Below are 26,616 nucleotides of genomic sequence, written 5' to 3'. Positions count from 1 at the left end.
GGAGTGACATTAGAACCTGGAAGTTAATGTAGAAGTAAACCTTTTTTTTGGGGGGGGGGGGGAAATGTATGGACCACTTTGCAGGATGTGCAGATATTAAAAACGTATTTGTGATCTCAGAGTTAGAAAGAGTTTCTGCCAATTTTTTCTCCAGTTCAGCGTTTGTCTCTATATTTAACGTTAAAAATCAGGCCAGTATCAGTGCAGGGTTTTTTTTTTTTTGTTATGCTAAGTGATGCCATGGCTCAGTGGCTAAGACGCTGAGCTTGTCAATCGAAAGATCGGCAGTTTGGCAGTTCAAATCCCTAGTGGTGCAAAACAGGATGAGCTCACATTACTTGTCCCAGCTTCTGTTAACCCAGCAGTTCGAAAGCAGGTAAAAAATGCAAGTAGAAAAAGAGGGGACCACCTTTGGTGGGGAAGGTATAACAGCGTTCCGTGCGCCTTTGGCGTTTAGTCATGCCGGCCAAATGACCACGGAGATGTCTTCGGACAGCGCTGGCTCTTTGGCTTTGAAACAGAGAAGAGCACTGCCCCCCGGAGTCGAGAACGACTAGCACATATGTGCGAGGGGAACCTTTACCTTTAAAAATGAAAACAAATTCAAAACTCAAGATAAAACATGGAAGGAATATTAAGAGTTAAATGATTGGCTTTCTTAAGTCTGAAGCTTTTTAAAAGGTGGGGCAGGCTGTTAATAGTTAAATGAGACTGTCAAGATGACACCTCTAATTTGATAATAATATCTTCCTAAGGCAAAGTCACACCAGAGATCTTCTATCAGATCTGAGATGATGCAGACTCCAGTTGTGACATCTCTTAAAACTATGGAACCGCCTGAAGATAGAATACAGAATAAGAGCTGGAAGGGACATTTGAGGTCTTCCAGTCCAACCCCCTGCTCAAGCAGGAGGTCCTGTACCATTCCAAACAAATGGCTATCCAGTTTCTTCTTGAAAACCTCCAGTGATGGAGCATCAATGATTTCGGAAAGCCAGTTGTTTCCCTGATTAATTGTTCTCACTGTCAGAAAATCTCCTTAATTCTAGGTTGTATCTCTCCTTAATAAGCTTCCATCATTTGGGGATTCACTTTATCCTGAAGAAAATTGGCAACTAGATATAAATAAGATCCATCAAAAGCACACAGCAAGATAGGAGGTAAATACATTTAACAAATATATAAAGTAAGATTAAAGGACTAACTTTATTGCCAAGTGGTATACTCTTAATATGAATTGATGGAAAAAGAAGGATAAAATCTTTGCACAGTCATTTTCGGCTGAAAAATTGGAAGCATACCAAGTTTCCAATTAAGAGACAATTAAGAAAATTAAATCAAGTTTGATAGGATCATCAAATTTCGTGCTGTCAGATCATATCACAGATTCCTGAAAGAAGCACTGTATAAAATGGAAACGTAAGAGAAGCAGAGGCTTAAGTGTAAAAGGTTTGGTCCACAAGATAATTTTATCTTGCCATGTAATATTATGGAAATAGCGTCAAATTTATTCAATGCATCCCCCTCCTACTTTTGCTGTTGCTGCTGATATACAGGTGGATCTTGTAATTCTGGCATAAAACTGTTTGTAATGAAATCACTGATCAAGCGAGTTTGAGCCGATGGGAGTTGGAAAGTTCGACTTGGGAGCTTTGGAAAATATCCAAAAACTCACCTGGAAAATACAAGATTGTGAGAGTGAACTCATCACCTGGAATGGGCTGGCATTTTTCCCTCCCCTCCTGGGATCCAGAAGTTTAATGCTAGCTGGGAAGAAGGCTAAAAGAACCCTGCCCTCCCCTTCATTGAAGAATTTGTTCTATTAAAACAAAAAGAACTGAAAGGAAGCAATTTCTCTTTGTGTGTGTCTCTGTGTGTGTGTGTGGCAAGAAAGGAGTTAAGCCAGGAGGAAGACAGAAGAATCATAGGCTGGAAGGGACCCTCCAGAACAATAAGAGTTTTCCCCCTTCCCTAAGCCTGCCATGCCCTCGAACCGGTTCTCCCACGGGGCTGCCATCTTGATTTTCGGTTCTGCGCATGCGCACCAACAATTTTCATTGCACAAATTTAATTTAATTTTTTTTAACACTTTGTGCATGCGCAGACCTATTTTTGTGCAAACGTTTGGCGTGTGCATGAGCAAAGAGTGCGATTTTTTTTGCGCACACTGAACCGGCAGTAATGCCGGGAGCAACCCACCTCTGCCCTTCTCCTAAGGTATGATCATCTCACTGTGGACAGTAAGGTAAAGGTTCCTATGTCCAGTAATGTCCAACTCTAGGGGTTGGTGCTCATTTCTGTGACCTAGCCAAGGGAGCCAGCATTGTCTGAAGATACTCCCGTGGTCATACGACCACTATGACTATATGCTGAGCTGCATGGAACGTCATTACCTTTCCACCAAGGTGGTACCTGTTTACCTACTTGCATTTGCAGGCTTTTGAATTGGTAGAAGGGGAGGAGCTTGAGTAAGTAACAGGAGCTCACCCTCCCATTTTTTTTTCCTCCTGAAGTATAAAATGGAAGAGGAAATTGTGAAAGAACAAATGATAAAATGGGCACAGAACTTTGGCTATAATATTGAATTAGACAAATGAGAAAAATTTTGTTGAACAAACTTAAAAATGACACTATCAGTTGCATACAAGGAAAACCAGTACAAATTGTTTTACAGATGGCACCTGGCACCAATAAGGTTAGCTAAAATCTCAACAAATATCTCCCTAAAATGTTGGAAATGCGAATCAATACACAGAACATATTACCATTTATGGTGGACCTGTGTGGAGGCTAAATTTTTTTGGAAAAGGATCAAAAATTGGCTGGAAACAATAACAGGGGTTAAAATAGAATGGAAACCTGAAGTTTTTTTTATTAGGAATAATGTCTGCGAAATACAAAAAAGAAATCCAGTATTTAATACTACATATAATTACGGCAGCAAGGATTGCCTTTGCCCAATAATGGAAAAACAAATTAATCCCAAGCGAAGATGAAATAATAAGAAAGGTTTTGGTTTGTGCTGAAATGGACGAACTAACTAAAGAAATCCAGGGAAAAGAAGAATCAGAATTTTACCAGATATGGGATAAATGGTATAGGTGGATGGAGGAAAGAAACAAAAATCAATGAAGGAATATAACAGAACTCAAAAAAATAATAGTTATGAGTAAAATAAGAAGGTTAAGAATGGTGAAATACAAATGAAATACAATAGAAGGGGAAATAAGGTGAGCGGTATTGATTGATAATTGCTATTAGAAAGAACAGGAAGTTCCTGTTCGTATTGTATTGTGTAAATGTGGTGTACGTCTAAGTTTTTTGTGTGTGTGTTTTGTTAATAAAAAAAATGGGAGAGGAAAAAAAGTAACGGGAGCTCACCCTGTTGCATGGTGCTTGGGTCTCAAACATCAACGTATGGTCACATGACTGGGGGGGGATGAGGCTGGGGTGTCAGAACTTCTAAACCAGGTTGCAAGTACTCCCTGTTGTAACTTCAAGCTGTCACTATGTGACCAGTTGTAAATCAAGGACTACCTAAAGGGACATAAAGACAGAATATAGAGACAGAAATTCAGGAATAAGAATATTCCTGAAAAACAGGCAATCCTCAACTTACAAAAATTCATTTAGTGACCATTCAAAGTAACAGCAGCACTGACGTATGACCATCTTTCACAATTACAACAGTTGCAACATCCCCATGGTCACACAATCAAAATTCAGACACTTGACAATGCACTCATTTTTATGACCGTTTCAGTGTCCCCGGGGCTCCCATGATCCCCTTTTACGACCTTCTGACAAACAAACCCAATGGGGAAGCCGGATTCACTTAACGACCGTGTTACTAATTGAACAACTGCAGTGATTCACTTAACAAACGTGGCCAAGAAAGGCTGTAAAATGGGGCAAAACTCACTTAACAGAGCCGAGGTGGCGCAGTGGTTAAATGCAGCACTGCAGGCTACTTCAGCTGACTGTAGTTCTGCAGTTCGGCTGTTCAAATCTCACCGGCTCAGGGTTGACTCAGCCTTCCATCCTTCCGAGGTGGGTAAAATGAGGACCCGGATTGTTGGGGGCAATATGCTGACTCTGTAAACGCTTAGAGAGGGCTGAAAGCCCTATGAAGCGGTATATAAGTCTAACTGCTATTGCTATTGCTATTAACAAACATCCCACTTAGCAACAGAAATTTTAGACTCAATTATGGTCGTAAATTGAGGACTACCTGTATAGTATCAGGAAGATAGTAGGGTATGATAAAAGCTTAATTTTATTGTACAGGAATACATTTATGTGTAGGGGGGGTGGGGGGAACCAAATACTGTCCTTGTTCCTGTATTCTGTACCAAATGAAGAAAATAAACCAACAGCAAGAAATTATCCAATGAACACAATCGACGCATGAAAAATTATAATTCTTCATGTGTTGATGAATTCCAAATATTGGGCATTTGGAAGATAGAGGAACCCGTTATCTGTGCCTCGTGTCTTCTGCCACATTAACATACCTTACGAATGCTATTTTAGTAATTTCTGGAGCATGGTTGACTGACGGCCACATCCAGATGTGGAGAATGCGCTGATAGTTGTGCGCAACCATTTCATGAGTGTTGGATGGTGTCTTCCTGCCCTCTACTGGGCACAGATTGAATGCCAACAAAGGAGAATATTCGTCGCTCAGGGTTGAAATGAAAAGTCCTTGGTGCTCTCTGAGCTTGCTTGTTTTCATGCAGACATTTCATTACCAAAAATTAAGGTAGGTAACATCATCAGTACTAGTTGTTGCAGAAAATGACAGGCTTTAGACTTCTCAGGATACAGGAAAAGTTTATTTGGCAGCCAGGTTCAGAAAGCTAGCCCATGGCTTAGCATTGCTAAGGGAGCCAAGGTGGCGCAGTGGTTAGAGTGCAGTACTGAAGGCCATTACAGCTGACTGTTATCCGCAGTTCAGCGGTTCTAATCTCACCGGCTCAAGGTTAACTCAGCCTTCCATCCTTCCGAGGTGGGTAAAATGAGGACCCAGACTGTGGGGGCGATATGCTGACTCTGTAAACCGCTTAGAGAGGGCTGAAAGCCCTATGAAGCGGTATATAAGTCTAACTGCTACTGCTATAACTGCTACTGCTATTGCAAGTTCTGAACAATCTTCATTATCGAAGCACGCATTCTTACACATTCTCAAAAGCATTGCAACACGGAAATACTTAACACATTTCTTAGTGGTTACCTTGAGGAGAAAGCCTTATAAGGAGATGGGGTCTTACTTCTCCTTTTGTTTATGGAGTATGTGTCATTAACGAATTTTAATTGACCCTTGGACTTTTGACATCTTGTGGTTAGGCACTGGCTTCCTGTTTCTTTTGCAAGCTCCAACTCTGTCTATGTGGCTTTTAATATAGAAGTAAAGGGGCTCTAAGAGGCCGTCCAGCCTGGCCCAGTAGGTTTCACACTTAATGTCCAAATCTCACTTTACGTCTGCTTTAAGTAAGGGGTGCTGTTTGCTGTCAGTTTATATTCTGATGATTTCCCTGTCTGGGTGGGTGGTGGATTGTCTTAGATATTCTTTGGTAGGACCATTTCCTGAAAGTATTTTGATTGGGGTATTGTTAACTTGATGGTTGATCTGAATTAAACCTTGGAGTTAATCTATGCTGACCCGGGTGCTGAATACTGGTGGAAAGGTGCTGGAGACTTTTTCTCTTTTGGCCTGGTTGATTGTCTCTTTTGCATAATCTAAAAATGTGGTTAATGTCTATGTGCCTATTGATGGCTGATTTGTCAGAGTGCCAGGTTTCTAGAAATTCCCTGGCATTTGAATGTTTGAATGTTTGAATGTTTATTTTATTTATATGCCGCCCTTTTCCCCCGAAGGGGACTCAGGGCGGCTCACAACTCAAACCAAGGGAGGGGGATACAAACAAAAATTAAAGCGACACGCAACAATACATAATTTAAAACACACAACAGTCAGTTTTCGGACTTGGCCTGCTCTAAGGTTGCCACATTTTCCCAATTGAAACTATTGAATGAACAGATGTGTTTGGGTGGGTTATTTTTCTGATTCCTCTGAAGAGATGCCCATTGAATTTTGAATTTGCTCCTTCAAGTAGCACTTGGTGGTTCCCTCCACCTTTTCCTTTCCTTCTATCATTGTTGCAAGTAAATCAACTTATGGGCTTCATCAGAGGTGGGTTCCTTCCAGTTTGCACCTATTCGGTAGAACCGGTTCGTCAAATCTACTGAACCGGTTAGAAGAGGTTCCACCAGTGGACCCAGAAAGCAGGTCACACCTACAGAAGAGGTTCCAAAATGTTTTGAAACCCACCACTGGTGGGTGTGTAATGCCCCACAGTTATCTACGCATTAATAATGATCTAGTAATATTTCCTTATACGTTTTAGGGACCTTTCCTTACATAATTGGTGTTTTCTTTCATACTTTTGGATTTCTAATTTCTGTTTCCATTAGTTAGCAATTGCTAAAACAAATCCCATGTGAAAAAGTATTCAAAGCCTTCTTGATTTTAATTGTCAATTTATTTATTCCTGCACGTTGTAATATTTATTCATTTACATATCTCTGTTTTTCCACTGTTGTGCAAACACAATTCCAGCAGCTGCTAGCATGTGTAAAATTAAATATATATTATACTCCCTTTCAAATAGCCAACAAAATATTTCTGGTTTTAATTCCATATCTTGCTTTACGATTGCTTCTAACCACTAAATGCTGAATAGCTACTTGGACCGACCTAAGTACTAATTCATAATTTCATATCCGGTCACATGGGCGGCAAGCCACTTCCATCCGGTCACATGGGCAGCAAGCCACTCCCATCCAGTCACATGGGTGGCAAGCCACTCCCACAAAGGAGGCCACACCCACAGAGTAGGTTCCAACAATTTTTGAAACCCACCACTGGGCTTCATTGGAAAACAGAGTAAGTTTTTAGTCTCATGGCAGAAGTTGGCTTATGGGTTTTGGGGTGGGGTGAAAATGGAAGGCGATCTTCAAATGCCAGCCTTCTTCAACAGTGCTCACTGCGGAGATTGTTGGCATTGGTTTTGTGGTGTGCTTATACATTTGATCATTTAATCGATGCGTTGGTTTGATTTGTATGGCTGCCCACCTTCTCTGGCAGCCAATGGCATTAAAAACAGAACACAAAGTAGCATCAAAGTAGCATAAAAAACTTATAAAGATAGCTTGTGGGGAAACCAACCATTGGAAAAAAAGCACAATCATGACCTGGATCTGGATGACCAAGAATTGCCATAGATACCAACAGCAAAATCTAATAAAATGAAATTCAATGGTGAAAAGAGTAAGGTTCTACATTTAGGCAACAAAAATGAAATGCACAGGTACAGTATAGGTGGTACCTTCCTCAATAGTAGTAACTGTGAGAGGGATCTTGGAGTCCTAGTGGACAACCGTTTAAATAGGAGCCAGCCGTGTGCAGCAGCTGCCAAAAAAGCCAATACGGCTCTAGGCTACATAAACAGAGGGATAGAATCAAGATCACATGAAGTTTTAATACCACTTTATAATGCCTTGGTAAGGCCACACTTGGAGTACTGCATTCAGTTTTGGTCGCCACGATGTAAAAAAGATGTGGAGACTCTAGAAAGAGTGCAGAGAAGAGCAACAAAGATGATTAGGGGACTGGAGATTAAAACATATGAAGAACGGTTGCAGGAACTGGGTACTTCTAGTTTAATAGAAAGGAGGACTAGGGGAGACATGATAGCAGTCTTCCAATATCTCAAGGGTTGCCACAAAGAAGAGGGAGTCAAACTATTCTCCAAAGCACCTGAGGGCAGGACAAGAAGCAATGGGTGGAAACTAATGAAGGAGAGAAGCAACTTAAAACGGAGGAGAAATTTCCTGACAGGTAGAACAATTAATCAGTGGAACAGAAGTTGCCTCCAGAAGTTGTGAATGCTCCAACACTGGAAGTCTTTAAGAAGAGGTTGGATAGACATCTGTCTGAAATGGTATAGGGTTTCCTGCCTAGACAGGGGGTTGGACTAGAAGACCTCCAAGGTCCCAATTCTGCTATTGTATTGTATTGTATTGTAAAATTAAACACCCAACTAAGCAGGACCAATTGAATCTCTAAAAACTAAGATTATAAATACTTGATCATGGGGATCCTGCTGGGGTCATAACTCATAAGCCAGTTTTTTCAGCGCTTTTGTAACTTCTAATGGCCACTAAACAAATGGTTGAGGACTATTTGCAATGGGTTGTGTTGAGGTGGGCAAAGAAAAGCCCAGGGTGGGGAGGGAGGGGAGACCTCTGCTCTGAGTCACATGATCAGGAAAGAGGAGCGGGGGGGGGGCTTAGAATAGAGGAGGGGTCAACGTTCTGAAGTGCTATCAAAATAACCCACCTGTTGGGTTGGATTAAACACATGGAGGGAGGGAGGGAATCAAATCTGGGTTTTTTTCCAGAATTTTTTTTATTCTCTTACATACCATTTTAAGTATACATTCACATAATTGTTATTCTTCTTTGCATTTATCATTCGTATACATTTATTATTTCATTTAATAGGTTATAATGTACAGTTTGGATTGCTTTGTTTACCATCCCTTCCTCCTTTTGTAACACCCCATTTTCCCTTTCTTTTCTCCCTCCCTCCTTTACTTCCTTCCTTCCTCCTCTCATTTCCCTTCTTTCTTCCCTTTCTCCTACTCCTACTCTTCCTCTTCCCCTACCTACCCTCTCTCCTTCTCTTCCTCTCCCTTCCATCCTCCTCTCCTTACCTCTTTCTTCTTTCGCCCCCGTCTTTCTTTCCTTCTCTCCTCCTCTCTCCCTTTCTTTTTCTATTATTTTAGGTGTCTCTTTCAGGTCTCAGTTGATGTTTCCTTGGGATGGTATTTCTGCAAACCCAAATATAATATCAAATTCGTTTCTGAGCTGAGTTTTGCTTCTGCCAATTCTGATTTTCAGAGAATTATCCTGCTGGCTGTCCATGGAATGGATAGAATCCCTCCCAGAGGTGGGTTCCTACCAGTTCGGACTGGTTTGGCCGAACCGGTAGTAACTTGGCGGCCTGGGTCGCTGGAACCAGCAGCGACCAAGGCCTGCCATGCCCCAATTCTCTGACAGCACACAAAACATTTTTTTTTTTGCACACAAAACCGGCAGTAATGAAACCACCCGTGATCCCTCCCTCTTCTCAACATTTATTTCCAGCGGAGGAAAAGCAAATCCACTCTTCTGCTATCTTGTCTGGGTGAGGTAATCAGATAACTAAGCAACCAAGGCCAAAATAACAACGCAAAGCTTTCTTTAAAACCAAACAGCAAACATGCTGACTCACTCTTGGAAATGCTGTGGCGTGTGTGGCCTAACCTGAGGTGGCAAGCAGTCCCAGGCCCCGGAGATGGAAGGGAGGGGGCGGGAGGGGGGGGCAATGGGTGGCACCCATCAGGCCCAGGTAGTCCTCGACAGTTCGTTTAGTGACCGTTCAAAGTGACAACGGCATTGAAAACGGTGACTTATGACCAGTGGTGAAATTCAATCTTTTTTTACTATTGCTTCTGTGGGCGTGGCTTGGTGGCGCGGCAGGGGAAGGATATTGCAAAATCTCCATTCCCTCCCCACTCTAGGGAAAGGATACTGCAAAATCCCCATTCCCTCCCAATTCCTGGGGAAGGATACTGCAAAATCTCCATTCCCTCCCCATTCCAGGGAAGGGATACTGCAAAATCTCCATTCCCTCCCCATTCCAGGGAAGGGATACTGCAAAATCCCCATTCCCTCCCCATTCCAGGGAAGGGATACTGCAAAATCTCCATTCCCTCCCCATTCCAGGGAAGGGATACTGCAAAATCTCCATTCCCTCCCCATTCCTGGGGGAAGGATACTGCAAAATCTCCATTCCCTCCCCATTCCAGGGAAGGGATACTGCAAAATCTGCATTCCCTCCCCATTCCAGGGAAGGGATACTGCAAAATCTCCATTCCCTCCCCACTCTGGGGCCACCAGAGGTGGTATTTGCCAAGTCTCTGAACTATTGTAATTTTCTTTCTTTCTTTCTTTCTTTCTTTCTTTCTTTCTTTCTTTCTTTCTTTCTCTTTCTTTCTTTCTTTCTTTCTTTCTTTCTTTCTTTCTTTCTTTCAGGAGAAATCTAAAAACAACCTAATGGAAATGTATTACTCCTTCCTTCCTTCCCCTCTCTTTTTCCCCTTAATCTTTCTAAAATTTTGTACACTTTTATTGCAAAGAAAAAAAATCACATTTAAAAAATCACATTAAAAAAAACCCCTTCTGTGCTGAAGTCTTTTTTTTTAATAAATATACAACATTCCAAAGTCGTGTTACATACCATCAAGATCCCAGCAGTGGATTGCTATGCTGCACATATTTGTTTTATTAGATTAGCTTCAACTTCTTTTTACACTGCTTTCTTTGGTGGCCAAAGGCCTTGAAGACATTGGATTGCAATCAAACTGTCCTCAAATAACATCCCGGAGGCATGATGTGCTTCAGGGCGCAACATTTGCAAGCAATTCATGGTGTCCTTCACTTAGGACAATGGTTAGCCCAACATTTCTGCTGTTAAGTGAAACATTTGTTAAGTGAGTTTTGTCCCATTGCCACCGTGGTTAAGTGAATCACTGAAGTTCCTAAGTGAACAACACGGCTGTTAAGTGAATCTGGCTTCCCCACTACTTTGCTTGTCAGATGTTGGCCAAAGATGATCACCTGACCCCGGGACACTGCAACTGGTCATAAATACGAATCGGTCCCCAAGCATCTGAATTTTGACCATGTGACTGTGGGGGATGCTATAAGTGTGAGAAAGGGTCATCAGTCAACTTTTTCAAACCCGTTGTAACTTCGAATGGTCACTAAATGAACTGTTGTAAGCTGAGGACGATCTCTACTTTGGGGAAAGTTGCGTTCCCTCTCTCTCCTTCCCTCCCTTCTTTCCTCCCTCCCTCTGTTCTTTCTTTCCTCCTTCCCTCCTTTCTTTCCTCCCTTCCTTCTTTCCTCTATCCTTCCCTCCTTTCTTCCCTCCCTCTGTGTTCTTCCTTCCTCCCTCACTCCTTTCCTTCCTCTTTCTCTTCTTTCCTTTTCTTTTATCCTCCCTCCCTTCCTTCTTTCCATCCCTTCTTCCCTCCCTCCCTCCCTTCTTTCCATCCCTTTCTTCCTTCTTTCCTTCCTCTTTCACTTCCTCCCTTCTTTCCTTTTCTTTTATCCTCCCTCCCTCCCTTCTTTCCATCCCTTCCTCCTTTCCTCCCTCCCTCCCTTCTTTTCAGCCCTTTCTTCTTTCTTTCCTTCCTCTTTCCCTTCATCCCTTCTTTCCTTTTCTTTTATCCTCCCTCCCTCCCTTCTTTCCATCCCTTCCTCCTTTCCTCCCTCCCTCCCTTCTTTTCAGCCCTTTCTTCCTTCTTTCCTTCCTCTTTCTCTTCATCCCTTCTTTCCTTTTCTTTTATCCTCCCTCCCTCCCTTCTTTCTATCCCTTCCTCCCTTTCCAGCCCTTTCTCCCTTCTTTCCTTCCCCTTTCCCTCCTTCCCTTTTTTCCAACCCTTTCTCCCTCCTCTCCTTCCTTTCCTTCTTCCTCCTTTCCTCCCTCCCTCTGTTTTCTTCCTCCATCACTCCTTTCATTCCTCTTTCCTTCCTTCTTTCCTCCCTCTTTCCTTTTCTTTTATCCCCCTCCCTCCCTTCTTTCCATCCCTTCCTCCATCCTTCCCATTCCTTCCTCCCTTCTTCCCTCCCCCCCTCCCTTCTTTCCTTCTTTCCAGCCCTTTCTCCCTCCTTTCCACCTTCTTTAACACACACTTTGTTTTCACCCGAGGCTGGAAAGAAAAACTGCCTTCCGGGCGCCCAAAGGGGCGAGGTCAGTCAGTGGCATCCCCGGGTCACGCGTGGCCGCCCCTGCAGCCCCTCCACCTCGCCCTCTGCCTCCCGCGTCCTTCGCGCAAACCGCCCCCTCAGGGTCTCTCCCTCCCTCCGAAGGGAAAGCTGCGGGAGGGCGCGCAAACCCACACACACACGGCGTCTCCTTACTACCCTCTCCCCACCTCCGAAAGGGCTTCCTCCCCCCCTCCCCCCCGGCCCGTTTTACGCAGGCGCACTTCTCCTCTGCCGGCCCCGCCCCCCTCCGGCCGCTGTTCGGTTTCGATTCCTGCTGGCCGGGCGCGAGCGGGTCCACGGAGTCAGCGGCGGCCAGGCAGGCGAGGATGGCGGACCCGTCGGTGTGCATCTACCTGTGCAAGGTGCTGTGCTCGCGGGGCGGCGGCATGCGCCTCTCGGAGCTGCCGGACCAGATGGGGCTGCCTCTGAGCCAGGTGCGGCAGATCCTGGACGACGCCGGGCAGGGGCGCTTTCTGGTGGTCCGGAGGGGCGCCGACCAGTACGTCCTGGCCGTCACGGCCGCCCGGCTCTGCGTCCGCCAGGTCTGCACGGGCTGCGATAAGCTGCACCTCTGCAAGCTGAACCTCCGCGCGAGATGCCGAACTATGTGAGTCGGGGCGGATCCGCGGCGGGCGCCTTTGGGAGAAATGGGGCGCTAGTCCTCATGACCCCTTGCTTAACTTGTGGCAAGGGGTGAGGGTGTGTGTGGGGGGGGGGGGTAGAGAGAGGTTTGGGCAGGAAAAAGGTGGGAGAAGCAGGGGCGGATCCGCAGCGGGCGCCTTTTGGAAATGGGGCGCTAGTCCTGGCTAAACTTGTGGCAAGGGATGGGAGGGGGGAGGTTTGGGCAGGAAAAAGGTGGGAGAGACACAGTGGGGAAGGTCGCCGTGGGATTAAGTGTTTTGGGTCAGCGGGACTCGGAGATATGGGAAAAGGGGGAATATTAAGGGTAGGGGGTCTCCAAATCTGACCAACCTTAAGGCACCTTTAAGATTTGTGGACTTCAACTCCCAGGATTCTCCAGCCAGCTATGCTGGCTGGAGAATCCTGGGAATTGAAGTCCACAAGTTTAAAAAGTTGCCAAGTTGGAAGACTTCGGATTAAAGGGCATAACAACCACACAAAAAAGCTGAACTACATGCTTAAGGGAAAAACAACAACCTTTGTCTCCCTCTCTTTTTTAACTCTAGCCTGGAAGTCTTGTTTCTAAACAACGACAAAACTTTTAAAAACAGCCTTATGAGTCATCCTAAAGTTGGGATGAGATGCCGAGTCTTAATTCTGAAATCATGGCTTTATTTAATTCACAGTTTCCGTTTCATTTCGTCCCCACTTTAGCCCCATCTCAGAGGCTGACTGCTTTTCAGGACTTGTTGAACTTCTTTGAGAATGGAATCTCCCATATAAACCCCCATAAAAATGGGCATTCATTCCTCCTTTGGTCCTACTACTGGTTCCCACTTAAAAAAACCAATTTTTTAAATCCAGACCCAAATCCCATCCGGGTCCTGTCTGTGCTTGGAACATTTGGAAGGGCAGAAATGGCTTCCCGAGAGAACAAGCTGTGAATTAAAATGGGGATGATGATGACACAAAAAACACAATTTGTTCTCAGCCTATGCTTGACCTTGTTTTCAAAGGATCAAGAATTTGGGTTGAAATCAAATGTCAGCAGGTCTAAAAATTTGGGGTAAGAGTGAACGTCGTTGTATTTTCTTTTTAAAATTTAAATGTAGTTTATTCATTTATATATATGGCTGCCCATCTCATATGCATGAGTAGGCATCTAACAATTGGAATATGGAACCGAGTAAGAATTAGCCGAAATGCTGCTTATAAATATGGCCGACTTAAATCTTCAGATGGGGAATCGGATGGTCTGATTATTCACCAGATCAAAATGTTGTGCAACAGTTCAGGGAAGTGGCCTATGATTTATTTTGAAGTTCTCCCAAGTCAGTTTCCTGGAGATCTAGTGGCTTGAAAAATGTATGAAGTCCTGTAGAAATCTATTGTTCTTAAATACACCCTTTATAACTCACACTTTCAAAACAGCAAACATTTATTTACTTTCTGGGAAGGAGTAATGCAGCTTTTTATTCTTTTTTTTCAACATATGTATAAACATTTATTCTTTCCTTAAACTGTGTGTCTCCTGGGTACAAATATCTCTGTGCAACAGCTTTCAGCATTTACATCGTTCACCTTAATATTAATTCTCTAATCTTAAAATTGTAGTAGATTAAACGATTGAACATTATTAACCTATTAATTTTCCTCTTAACATATCTTCTAATAAAAATACAATACTAATATTAATCATAATTATCTTCCTCATCATAATACTAACAATTATGTTGTTTATACCTCTGTCTTAATATATTTTCTATTCTTTTAGTTTTCTTCCCTCATTTCCAATTTCCCTTGTTTTCCTCTAACCATTGATAAAATTCTTCCCATATCTTAGAATATTTAGTTTGTTCTTTCTCTGTAATTACTAGTGTTTAGTGCAGCTTTTTCTGTGAGGCTTAGAATTATATTCTAGAAGAGTCTTTCTCAGTCTTGGCAACTTTAAGACGGGTGGACTTCAGCAACTCCCAGTCTCCCCTCTCTCTATTTCTACAAATAATTCAAAAGGTTAAACATATCCCAACCCATTTTCATCCTAGTTTCCCCACAACAACCTTGCGAGGTGGATTGGGGCTGAGAGAGAACTGGCCCAAAGTCACTCATCTGATTTTCATGGCTAAAGCCAGATTAGAATTCAGAGCCTCCTGCTTTCTAGCCTGGTGTCTTAACCACTACTAGACCAAAATTACTCTTTAGATCAGTGTTTCTCAACCTTGGCAACTTGAAGATGTCTGGACTTCAACTCCCAGAATTCCCCAGCCAGCAGGAATTCTGGGAGTTGAAGTCCAGACATCTTCAAGTTGCCAAGGTTGAGAAACACTGCTTTAGATCATAGTTTGTGTTAATCTGATTTCTACCCGTTGTGAATTTTTCAGTCCTGCTATGCACAGACTTTATAACTCATTGCCAAATAGATTTGCGTTCTGGGATTTTTCACTAATGGTAGAAAATACGTTTTCTGAATTCAGTTTGGTTACCCTCTGCTTATTACAACATTTTCTTATTATATATATTTTTAAAAAGGACAATGGACAGGATCAAGATACTGAAGTAGTGTCTGGGGACTAGTCAAAAACCAGACAAACTCTACTGATTTTTTACTTGGGGTTTTTCAAAGTGAAAATAAATGGCAAATTCCAGAAAGCCTCCCAATAGGCGGGAATGGTTGGTTTCAAGGTTGCTTGGTCTCTTGAGGCTTTGCATTATCTCTATCTGCAAAGGGGGAGGAAGCGGAATAATTTAGTCTAAACAAAAATGCCGAGAGGAGAAGAGCACGATAAACTCAGGAATCCAGAAAGGGGAGCCAAAAAAGCCAACAGAGAAAAAGAGGCATGCCCCCCAAAGCCCCAAATAATATAATATAATCCTTTGAAAAGAGGAAGTCTGGTTTATTGCTATTGAGGAATAACAATTAGAAAAAAAATAACACAAAATGCCAGGACTTGAAGATCGAAGTTGAACACCTCTGGAAAAAAAAGAAATCTGTTGTTATACCAATAATAATTGGAGACCTCAGAAGCAAATGCAGTCGGGGGGGGGGCAATAAACAGTAGTTGATTTAGGTCAGAGTTTTTCAAGTTTGACCGCTTTAAGATGATGGGGACTTCAACTCCCAGAATTCCCCAGCCAACAGGCCGCCTGGGGAATTGTGGGAGTTGAAGTCCCCATCATCTTAAAGCGAGCAAGCATGAAAAACCCTGACATAAAGGCTGTCTGATTTACTGGAGCACAAACAAGGGTACTAACACCACATTATAAAGCCTTAGTAAGGCCACACGTAGAATACTGCACCCAGTTTTGGTCACCACACTATAAAAAAGATGTTCAGATTCTAGAAAGAGTGCAGAGAAGAGCAACCAAGATGATTAGGGGACTGGAGGCTAACATATAAAGAACAGTTGCAGGAACTGAGCATGGCTGGTCTAGTGAAGAGAAGGACCAGGGGAGACATGATAGCAGTCTTCCAATATTTGAGGGGCTGCCAGAGAGGAGGGGGGGGTCAAGCTATTTTTCAAAGCACCTGAAGGCCAGACAAGGAATAAAGGATGAAAACTGAACAAGGAGCGATTCAACCTGGAAATTAGGAGAAGTTTTCTGACAGTGAGCACAGTCAACCCATGGAACAGAAGTTGCCTTCGAAAGTTGTGGGAGCTTCATCGCTGGAGGCTTTTAAGAAGAGACTGGACTGTCAACAGTCAGAAAACGTGTAGGGTCTCCTGCTTGGGCGGGGGGTTGGACTAGATGACCTACAAGGTCCCTTCCAACTCTGTTAATCTCTAATGCCTCCTTTGGCCAGTTTGGAGATTGAAGGAAGAGGAAGAGGAAGCAGTGGATAATGCAGAAGGGCCAGCATCAGAGGAATTGCTGAGAAGTCTTGGAAAAGCTAACAATTGTGGGTGCGTGTTGTGTGGCTTGAAAAATGTCAGGCTTAATTAAATTGTGCCCAGGGTCATTGTTTTAGCTCCACAGTTGGCCTCCCACAATTTCCATCTGTGACTAAAGGGTCAGCCTAGCCCTTTTAATCAGTTCAAAATGATAAGGATGTTCTATGCAAGTGGATTCAATGGGCTGAGCACCAATGAGCTAAGCCACTCAAAAAAGGAAAAAAAAGACCTTTTTATCCTCTGTATGAGTCACTGATCTCTCCTGCATGCCAGCTACAACCCTGGCCTTTGGTTTCGATTCCCTCCTAAGCTACAGGAGGAAAGCGAAACCTGATCTGATTTGGCACCAGATAAACGCAGGCTGATCAGGCCAGTGGTGGTTGACCCCCCTCTAGCCCCAAAGATTCCCCCGTTTGCTAGCCCCAGAGGGACTCATGAGTTACAGTATCCCACTACTAAGCCTTGGAGCTAGCAGATTCCCAAAGAAAGCAGGAAGCAGAGGCGGAAAGATTTCTGCTTCCTCTGCCTTTGTCTTGCCTGAGTATGCAAGAATGTGAGCGCAGAACACATGCACGCATCACTCTTGAAACATACATCCAAGGAACTGTTGGGAGAAATGTCCATCTGGGTTCAGTTCAGTGGTGGGTTTCAAAAAAATTTGGAACCTCTTCTGTAGGTGTGGCCTGCTTTCCGGGTCCACTGGTGGAACCTCTTCTAACCGGTTCGGTAGATTTGACGAACCGGTTCTACCGAACTGGTGCAAACTGGTAGGAACCCACCTCTGGTTCAGTTCCAAGTGGGGAAAAAGACACTGGGAACATGGAGGGTGTTTGGAAAGGTAGTTTAATGGTGGACAGGTCACATGGCTTGAGTCAGAGGTGCGTTCCCACCAGTTCGGCCGAGCAGGTAGTAAACTGGCTGGCCACGCCCCTGAACCGGTTCTATCGGCGGTGCCATAAGCACCGCCATCTTGTTTTTTGCTTCTGCACATGCACAGAAGCATTCTTTTAACCTACTGCGCATGTGCGGGTGAAGCGCGTCCCTGGCCAAACCAGCTGTAGAAGAAGCCGGAACCCACCCCTGGCTTGAGTTCCTGAGCAGAAAAGGGAAGAGATGCTGAGATTCGCTGGGGTTTTATACCCTCTCCTGGGCTTTGAACTTCCTGGGGCACAGGAAGAGTATCCTGATTGGTTGCTGTCAGAGGTCATGGCTAGCTCTGTAGGTTGTCTTTGTGCCAAGTGTGGTTGAAACTTAGTGGATGGGGCAATGAAGGGCAATGAAATGGGCCAGATCTTTGTTATGTAGAATGGACCTTAATCACCCATTAACAAAGGTGATTTTAGGGGAAATATTCTGCCTTTTTAGTGTATCCCAAAATATTTCACTTTTCTAGGAGAGAGGTGGGTTTTAACTTGCAACAGGACTTACCATGGTTGGAACTAGTATTAACCAGGAGAGGAAAGAAAGCAGCATGAATGGGTTAGTGGAGAATTGCAAAAAACGTCACATTGAGCCCTAAACTGCTTCACGGCGCTTTGGTTTAAGAGGGTGAAAACAAATCTCATTGGAATTTCTATGTTATGGGTTGTGGCTTATTGTGTTGTCTCTGAATGCAGCTGACGCTGGCTTCTTATCAAACCTCAGTTGAGCTTCAGCCTTAAAGATGTGGCCTTCAGAACAGGAAGGAGGTGAAATTTAATAGCAGGTCAGGAGGAATTGCTGCAGGACAGAGTTGTATCGAGTTGATTTAAATCAAGCCTTTTTACTAGTGATTTAAATCGTGATTTAAATCGACTTGATTTGCCATATTTTTGGAGTATAAGACGCACTTGCCCCCCACCCCCAAAAGAGAGTGGAAATGTTAGTGCATCTTACACACCAAACACAGCCATTTTTGGCCTCCTGAAGCTCTGCCACCCGCATCCCATTTTTGCAAAAAACGGGCCGTTTTTCACAAAAACAGGTGCGTTTTTGCCTTCCTCCCAGCCCTGCTGAAGCCTACAGAATGCTCCTGGGGGACTTACCTCTTCGAAATCTTGGTGCGTCTTATACAGCGGTGGGTCTTATAGTCCGAAAAATACGGTAAATCAAATCCGCCATCCGTGCCATAGTTCTGAAAATGTAACTGCTACAGGTAGCTCTCAACTTGCAACAGTTTGTTTGGTAAGTGTTGAGAGTTACAACAGCACTGAAAAAAGTGACTTGTTATGACCGATTTTCACACTTACGACTATTGCAGCCTCCTCGGGCCCCTGCTGCTTGGCATCTGACTCATATTTATGACAGTTCCAGTGTGATCACCTTTTGTGACTTTCTGGCCAGCAAAGTAGGCGGGGAAGCTAGAGTCACTTTAACAATGGCATGATTCATGTAATATGTGAAGAAAGAAAGGTCATAAAATGGGGCAAAATCCATTTAACAACCCTCTCATTTAGCAACAACTTTGTGCTCAGTTTTGTGGTCATAAGTTGAGGACTACCTGTATGTATGTGAAAATTAACTTTTTCCCATACTCTAATGAATCCATTCACATTAAGCTCATAACCTTATTCAATAGAACTTGGAAAAAATAAGGATGATAGTTGCCTGGATATCTATTTTTTGGAAAAAAACTCCCAGCTCTCTCCTCAACTGTGTTTAAATCTCAGTTTAATGATGCAGTTTCAGCATAGAAAGACAACGATGATTTGAATCAGGTGATTCCAGGAAGAGAGCCGAGGTGGCGCAGTGGTTAGGGAGCAGTACTGCAGGCCAATTCAGCTGACTGTTATCTGCAGTTCAGCGGTTCTAATCTCACCGGCTCAAGGTTGACTCAGCCTTCCATCCTTCCGAGGTGGGCGAAATGAGGACCCAGACTGTGGGGCCGATATGCTGACTCTGTAAACCGCTTAGAGAGGGCTGAAAGCCCTATGAAGCGGTATATAAGTCTAACTGCTATTGCTATAACTGCTAATTTAAGTGAAAAAAGATATAATAAGGAAGATAAAGTTCTGAAAACGTTTGTTTTCTGGTAATGACTGCACACTCGGTTTGAGGCACAGTTTTCTCCCACATTAATCTGTTTCTCTGCCAGAGTTAACTTGCAGAGTTCTTCCTAAATAAATGATTAATCACCACCATGTTTTAAAGTCCAGAAAGTTTTTTTTCCTCAAAGCCCAGAAAGTTTTGGTGTCGTAGGTTTGTTGTTTTTTTAGGTGTGACTGTCACTGCTCCTTTTAGAGTAATACTTCCCAAGTTAGTGTGAGACTCAGTCCTTGGTATTTATTTTCAGGGTGACGTAACACTTCAGAGTTGAAAGGGAAAAATAGGCTTATGGAATATAACAGTGATGGCGAACCTGTGGCATGCGGGAGGCGCATAAGCATGTGTCGGGGTTGTATGGGCACGGGGAGTGCAGTGCACTCCATTTTTGGTGCCAGGAGGTTCAGGGAAAGGCTACAGAGCCCAGCAGGGGAGGTCGTTTTCAACCTCCGGAGGAAAACTTCCGGAGCCTGGAGAGGGTGAAAAATGGGAAGTCCGGAAACACGCCTGTTTCCGGCCTCCGGAGCACGGGGGAGGCTGTTTTCACCCCCCTCGGAGACTCGAGGAAAGCTTCCGGAGCCCGGGAAGGCTGAAAATGCCCTCCCCCACCATGGGTGTAAGTGTCATGCACTAGGGGGAGGGGTTTCACGTGTGCATGCGCAGGTGGGTGGGGCGCATTGCACTGTGTGGGTGTGGGCGCACGATTTCAGCACAAGAGGACAAAATCATCACTGAAATATAAAGTGCTTCCTTTAAATGCAACTATAAGTTTAAGAACTCTGGGTGGTTCACTTATCTCTGTTTCTTTTTATTCTCTTCTAGCACTTGCAAATATCCGCATGAGATTTTCTCGGAAAGTAACCGGAATGTTTTGAAAAACCATGAACTCATTGGCCTTAACGAAGAGGAATTGTGCATTTTACTTTTACAAAACGACTCTTTTCTTTTACCTGATGTAAGTTATGCCAACCTATAGACCAGTTATTTCTTACAGAGCCACTGATCTCAAGAATTTCAGAATTGCTTTAGCAAGAATAGACCTTGTTGACACAGGTCAGATAATCTACGCTCCCAGGCTGCGGCTTCTGATATGGACGGCAAAATATCCTTGCTCAATATCAGGAGTTAGGGATGTTGTACAGACACAACATGTTATACAGACACAACACGTTTAAAGCTTATGAGCCGAGGTGGTGCAGTGGTTAGGGTGCAGTACTGCAGGCCACTTCAGCTGACTGTTATCTGCAGTTCAGCGGTTCTAATCTCACTGGCTCAGGGTTGACTCAGCCTTCCATCCTTCCGAGGTGGGTGAAATGAGGACCCAGACTGTGGGGGCGATATGCTGACTCTGTAAACCGCTTAGAGAGGGCTGAAAGCCCTATGAAGCGGTATATAAGTCTAACTGCTATTGCTATTGCTATGTTTTATTTGTAGGATCTATTTTTTCCCCTTTTTTTATAGCTGCCAGTCCTAAGAGTCACCAAGAGATGGCTAACAAGTGTTAATACACAAAACATGTTTGTGTATTAACCCTTGTTCGCCGTCTCTAGGTGTGGGTCAAACAGAGTGTGCCTAAACGTGTGTCAAACAGAGAACTCCTAAGCACACACTGCAATTGGTGTTTACTAAGAGGCAAGTCCTTTGAGTTCAAAAAGGCACACTTCCTGTAAAAGAGAATAAAAAGCAAGTTTAAAAATTCTCACCAACTGCTAGCCTGCCCTGGAATAATACTGATAAAAACATGACTCTGCAATTTTCTTACTAACAGATTCAGGGTTGAGTATTTGTTCTGACCGAGGCTTCCCAAGAGCATGAAGCAAACTCCTTGTCCCGACAAAAAACCCTTTTATTAATTGACTGTGAATTCTGCTCATTCCCATCCAGCCAAGTCTTTCAAGGGAGGATTTACAGTCACAGACCTTATCTGGCTTGGGGAGCTGACAGGTCGATATTTGCAAAACTTGGCAAGGAGTCTCAGAGAGTCACGAACCAATTAAGCGAATTAATTGTCTCCTGCAAACTCCACTCCCCTTTCGCTCCTCTTTTATTTCCTCTGGGAGGGGCCATTCATCGTCCACCTGTGGCCTTAGTTCCAAGTCAACCCCTGATCTTTAGCTGTTCCCTTCATCTGGCAACTCTGTGCGTGCGCACACTGGGAACAGGCTCCAGCTGTTCCTCTGCCTCACTGATGTCCGACTCCGAAGGCAGCTGATAACTGGCATACGGCTCTGGCCCCCTCTCTGCCTCTGACACAGAGCCCTCATCAGAGCCTTCCCCAGACTCCAGGACTGGCCCATGTTCCTCCCCCAACCTCCTCACTGTCCGAATCTGCTGCCAGATCCACTGGGGGGGCCACAACAATGCCCAGGATGTAATTACATATAGACAGCTTCTTACCTTAGAAAGAGGTGTATTACAATTAAAACCCTTGAATGTACTAAAAAAGGAAAAGGCAATTCAAACATGGTTTCAGTATGGGCAGTTGCAGGCCAGATGGAAAAAAGATCAAAAAATCGGTTTTATGCAAGACGAGGATAATTTACTAAAACAAATTAGAGATCAAAGTCCAATGCATATCAAGAGACTATATAATGCATTAATAGAAATGGTTTCGGAAACAGAATTAGTTAAAGACTGTATGATAAAGTGGGCACAAAATTTTGAAGAACCAATGATGTTGGATACGTGGGAAAAGACTTGGGTAAGAAATGTAAAATTTACACAAGCCCAAAATTTGAGAGAAAACTTTTATAAGATGTTTTATAGATGGCATTTAGATCCTTAAAAACTGGCCTCTATGTATCCGAATTTACAACCTAAATGCTGGAGATGTGATTGTGCTGATGCTACATACTATCATATATGGTGGACTTGTAAAAAGGTTAAAGCATTTTGGATAAAAATATGGTGGATTATGCAAAATGTTCTTTAAAAAAGCATAAAGTTTGCCCCTCAGTTATTTTTGTTAGGTACAATTACTGATTGTACAGTTATAGAGACTAACCTGATTTTGCATTTAATAACCGCAGCAAGACTGCTGGTGGCGCAATACTGGAAGTAGGAAGACTTGCCTACTATTCAAGAATGGACATTAAAAGTAACAAACCTAGCTGAGATGGCTAAAATATCAGTATATCTCAAGGACCATTCAAACGAGAGATATAAATTGGAGTGGAGAAGATGGATTGGCGATACTCAAAATAAATACGGGACTAAGAAATTCCAGATACTTTATGACTGAAGAAACAAGGAATGACATAATCTGTTTAGAGCTAGCCTAGGAGTTAAAGCTCAAATGAAAGTTTTTTTGTTTTTTTTTTAGTTTTATTTGTCATTTATAGGCCGCCCTTTTCCCTGAGGGGACTCAGGGCGGCTTACAATTCGTGGGAAGGAGTGCAAGACAAAACATAAAATATGTGAATAAAATAAAATAAAACAGTAAAACACAACATTCATTCAACATTCGGGTGGGGCGGATTAGGATCTTATCCCCAGGCCTGTTGGAACAGCCAGATCTTAAGGGCTGTGCGGAAGGTCTGGACGGTGGTGAGGGTACAAATCTCCACGGGGAGATCGTTCCAAAGGGTCGGAGCTGCTACTGAGAAGGCTCTCCTCCGCGTAGTCGCCAGTCGACACTGACTGGCGGATGGAATTCGGAGGAGGCCCAATCTGTGCGATCTGATGGGTCGAAGGGAGGTAATCGGCAGAAGGCGGTCTCTCAAGTGGATATTAACCTTTTTTTAAAAGTTTATCTTAGAATATTTTTGTTAAAGATTTATACCCTGTATTGGTTCTGGGAAGTGGGGAGGGGGGGGAAGGTTGGGGGGGGGGTTGGGTCGGGAGGGTAGGGGGAGGGAAGTAAACATATGTAAAAGTTTTTTTTTCCCTCAAAATTTTCAATTTAAAAAACAAAACAAAACAATGCCCAGGGTGTTTTCCTGCTTTGTGTGCAATCCCAAACGGAGGAATATTGGTGTCTTTTTGTTTGTCTCTCTCTTTTCCAGGTGTGCGGTGGCTATAACAAAAAGGAAAGGACTTGCACTCTGAATGGAAAATGTCGCCGGCTTCACATTTGCCGCTACTTTCTCAGAGGAGAATGCCGGTTCCCCCACTGCAAGAGGTCTCACGATCTTCTGGACCCCGTTCCTGCTAGTCTGCTGCTCGCCGAAGGCCTGGATGAAGAGACAATTTGGAACATCCAAGCCATTTGTGATGCCAGGATTGCTGCCTTCCTTAAGGACCTCAGTGAGCCTTTTACATCCTTGCAATCTTCTTGGCGCCACTTCCTGTTTCAGAGCCTCTCTCTCTCTCCTCATTCCCTTGTCGTTCTCTCCCTCCTTCCCTTGATCATTTTTTGTGAAAGTTTTTTTTTAATGTTTTATTTATTGTGTTTATAATACTTTTCATCTCCATCAAACTGTGTGTGAATTGGGTACAATTCAGTGGTGAAATTCATTATTTTTTTTACTACTGGTTCTGTGGGCGTGGCTTGGTGGGCGTAGAGGGGAAGGATACTGCAAAATCTCCATTCCCTCCACACTCCTGGGGGACGAATACTGCAAAATCACCATTCCCTCCCCACTCCATGGGAAGGATACTGCAAAATACCCATTCCCTCCACACTCCATGGGAAGGATATTGCAAAATCCCCATTCCCACCCCACTCCATGGGAAGGATATTGCAAAATCCCCATTCCCACCCCACTCCATGGGAAGGATACTGCAAAATCTTCATTCCCTCCCCACTCCATGGGAAGGATACTGCAAAATCTCCATTCCCTCCACACTCCTGGGGGACAAATACTGCAAAATCACCATTCCCTCCCCACTCCATGGGAAGGATACTGCAAAATACCCATTCCCTCCACACTCCTGTGGGAAGGATACTGCAAAATCTCCATTCCCTCCCCACTCCATGGGAAGGATACTGCAAAATCTCCATTCCCTCCCCACTCCATGGGAAGGATACTGCAAAATCTCCATTCCCTCCACACTCCTGGGGGACAAATACTGCAAAATCACCATTCCCTCCCCACTCCATGGGAAGGATACTGCAAAATCCCCATTCCCTCCACATTCCTGTGGGAAGGATACTGCAAAATCTCCATTCCCTCCACATTCCTGTGGGAAGGATACTGCAAAATCTCCCTTCCCTCTCCACTCCATGGGAAGGATACTGCAAAATCTCCATTTCCTCCACACTCCATGGGAAGGATACTGCAAAATCTCCATTCCTTCCCCACTCCTGGAGGAAGGATGCTGCAAAATCCCCATTCCCACCCCACACTGGGGCCAGCAGAGGTGGTATTTTCCAATTCTCTGAACTACCATATTTTTCAGAGTATAAGACGCACCGGAGTATAAGATGCACCAAGATTTTGAAGAGGCAAATTTTTAAAAAAATGTTTTGGCACTCAGCAGACCTCCCCAAAACAGCCCGTTTTTCACAAAAACGTTTTTTTTTCTTCAGAAAACGGGCATGAATAGCCTTTAGGAGGCTTGTAGAGTACTCATAGGGGCTGGGAAGGCAAAACTGAGCGAAAAATGGCCCGTTTTCTGCTCATTTCTTCCCTCCCCAGCCCCCAGGAGTACTCTACAAGCCTCCTAAAGGCTATTCATGCCCGTTTTCTGAAGGAAAAAAAAAACGTATAAGCCTCCTAAAGGCTCTGCACGGCAATTTTGGCGAAGGGTGTGGGGTTTCAGGTGACAAAAAAATGCCGTATTCAGTGTATAAGATGCACCCAGATTTTCAGCCTCTTTTTTCAAGGAAAAGGGTGCGTTTGGTACTCCGAAAAATATGATACTCAAAATTTTTGAAAAGTTTCAGAAGAAGGCACAATGTTTAATTCAACTACATATACTAACTTTGTGGCCGCTCAGGAATTAGTCAGGCACAGGAAGCTTTTCTTAGCTTCCAGTGTTTTCTTTTCTGTGGAAAACGGGTCCAAATGGCTCTTACAGTGTTTAAGATTGCTGACACCTGTCTCGGGTGTTTGTTTGAGCTAATTTTGTCAATCTTTTGTTTACTGCTTATCTGAGTTTATGTCTTAACCCAGTTTTTCCGAATGGGTCCAAATCTGGACTTCTAAAAGCTGGCCTCTTCAGTTTCTGCTTGGGGCAGGGAAACTGTGGCTGGTTTCTGCCTCAAGATTTTTTTTTTTATTCCTCCCTTAGGGGAAATATTTTGTCCTTCCTTTTTAATATTCCCCAAAATATTCCATTCTTGTGGGGGTGGGGGCTTCCCACAAAGAGAAACGAAAAATTGCCAAGAAGTAACTTCACATCTTCTCGGCACTTCTATGAACAGCTATAAATTTATTCCCTATGTATGGTTACAGCACACTTCTTTCTATAATCCGTTTAAATCAACAAAACCATGGAAACCATCTCCATTCCATTCTTGTAGAAACCCCAAATTGTGCTCCTGCAGCAGAGAAAGACTACCCAAGCACACGTCCCAAAAATCAGAGATCTCAGAACGCAGATGATTTTGTGATGGTAGATCGGCCTGACCAAGGTAAGTCAATTCCTTTTTTTTTTAGCACCTTTGGCTGTTGGGGATCAGGCTTTGGTGTCACTTGGGTTAGTCTATAACAAGGTGCACACTTCTGTATTTTGTATTTTTGATATCTGTATATATCAGATACGGCAAATCTAGACAGCACACTAAAAAGCAGAGACATCACCCTGCCAACAAAAGTGCGTATAGTCAAGACTATGGTTTTCCCAGTTGCAATGGATGGCTCTGAAAGTTGGACCATAAGGAAGGCTAAGCGCCAAAGAATGGAGGCCTTTGAACTCTGGTGCTGGAGAAGACTCCTGAAAGTCCTTTGGACTGCAAGGCCATCCAACTGGTTACTCCTAGAGGAGATCAGTCCTGACTGCTCTTTAGAAGGCCAGATCCTGAAGATGAAACTCAAATACTTTGGCCACCTAATGAGAAGGAAGGACTCACTGGAGAAGAGCCTCATGCTGGGAAGGATTGAGGGCAAAAGAAAAAACGGACGATAGAGAATGAGGTTGCTGGATGGAGTAATAGAAACAGTAGACGTGATCTTAAATGGACTCCAGAAGATGGTAGAGGACAGGAAGGCCTGAAGGAACCTTGTCCATGGGATTGCGATGAGTCAGACACGACTTCGCAACTAACAACAACAATATATAGATCAGTGTTTCTCAACTTTGGCAACTCGGAAGATATCCT

The 26,616-nt window shown here is 43.7% G+C and overlaps 1 protein-coding gene across 1 annotated transcript in view; it reads left to right on the top strand.

Annotated features, from left to right (window-relative positions):
• The first annotated feature begins 12,166 nt into the window (after positions 1-12,166).
• Positions 12,167-26,616, top strand: part of LOC106551189 (protein mono-ADP-ribosyltransferase PARP12) — a 34,589-nt gene continuing 20,139 nt past the window's right edge. The window contains exons 1-4 of the mRNA XM_087722239.1: positions 12,167-12,487; positions 20,235-20,367; positions 23,417-23,657; positions 25,819-25,929. Coding sequence (XP_087578365.1) covers positions 12,207-12,487; positions 20,235-20,367; positions 23,417-23,657; positions 25,819-25,929 — 766 coding nt within the window. The 5' untranslated portion in view covers positions 12,167-12,206. The remainder of the gene's footprint in view (positions 12,488-20,234; positions 20,368-23,416; positions 23,658-25,818; positions 25,930-26,616) is intronic.

The sequence above is a fragment of the Thamnophis sirtalis genome, unplaced genomic scaffold, assembly GCF_051295495.1.
Source record: "Thamnophis sirtalis isolate CommonGarterSnake01/CBP01778 unplaced genomic scaffold, rThaSir2_p1.2 scaffold_9, whole genome shotgun sequence".
Taxonomy (NCBI): domain Eukaryota; kingdom Metazoa; phylum Chordata; class Lepidosauria; order Squamata; family Natricidae; genus Thamnophis; species Thamnophis sirtalis.
Note: the sequence above shows the minus strand (reverse complement) of the source record. Positions and strands in the feature narration are given on the sequence as shown.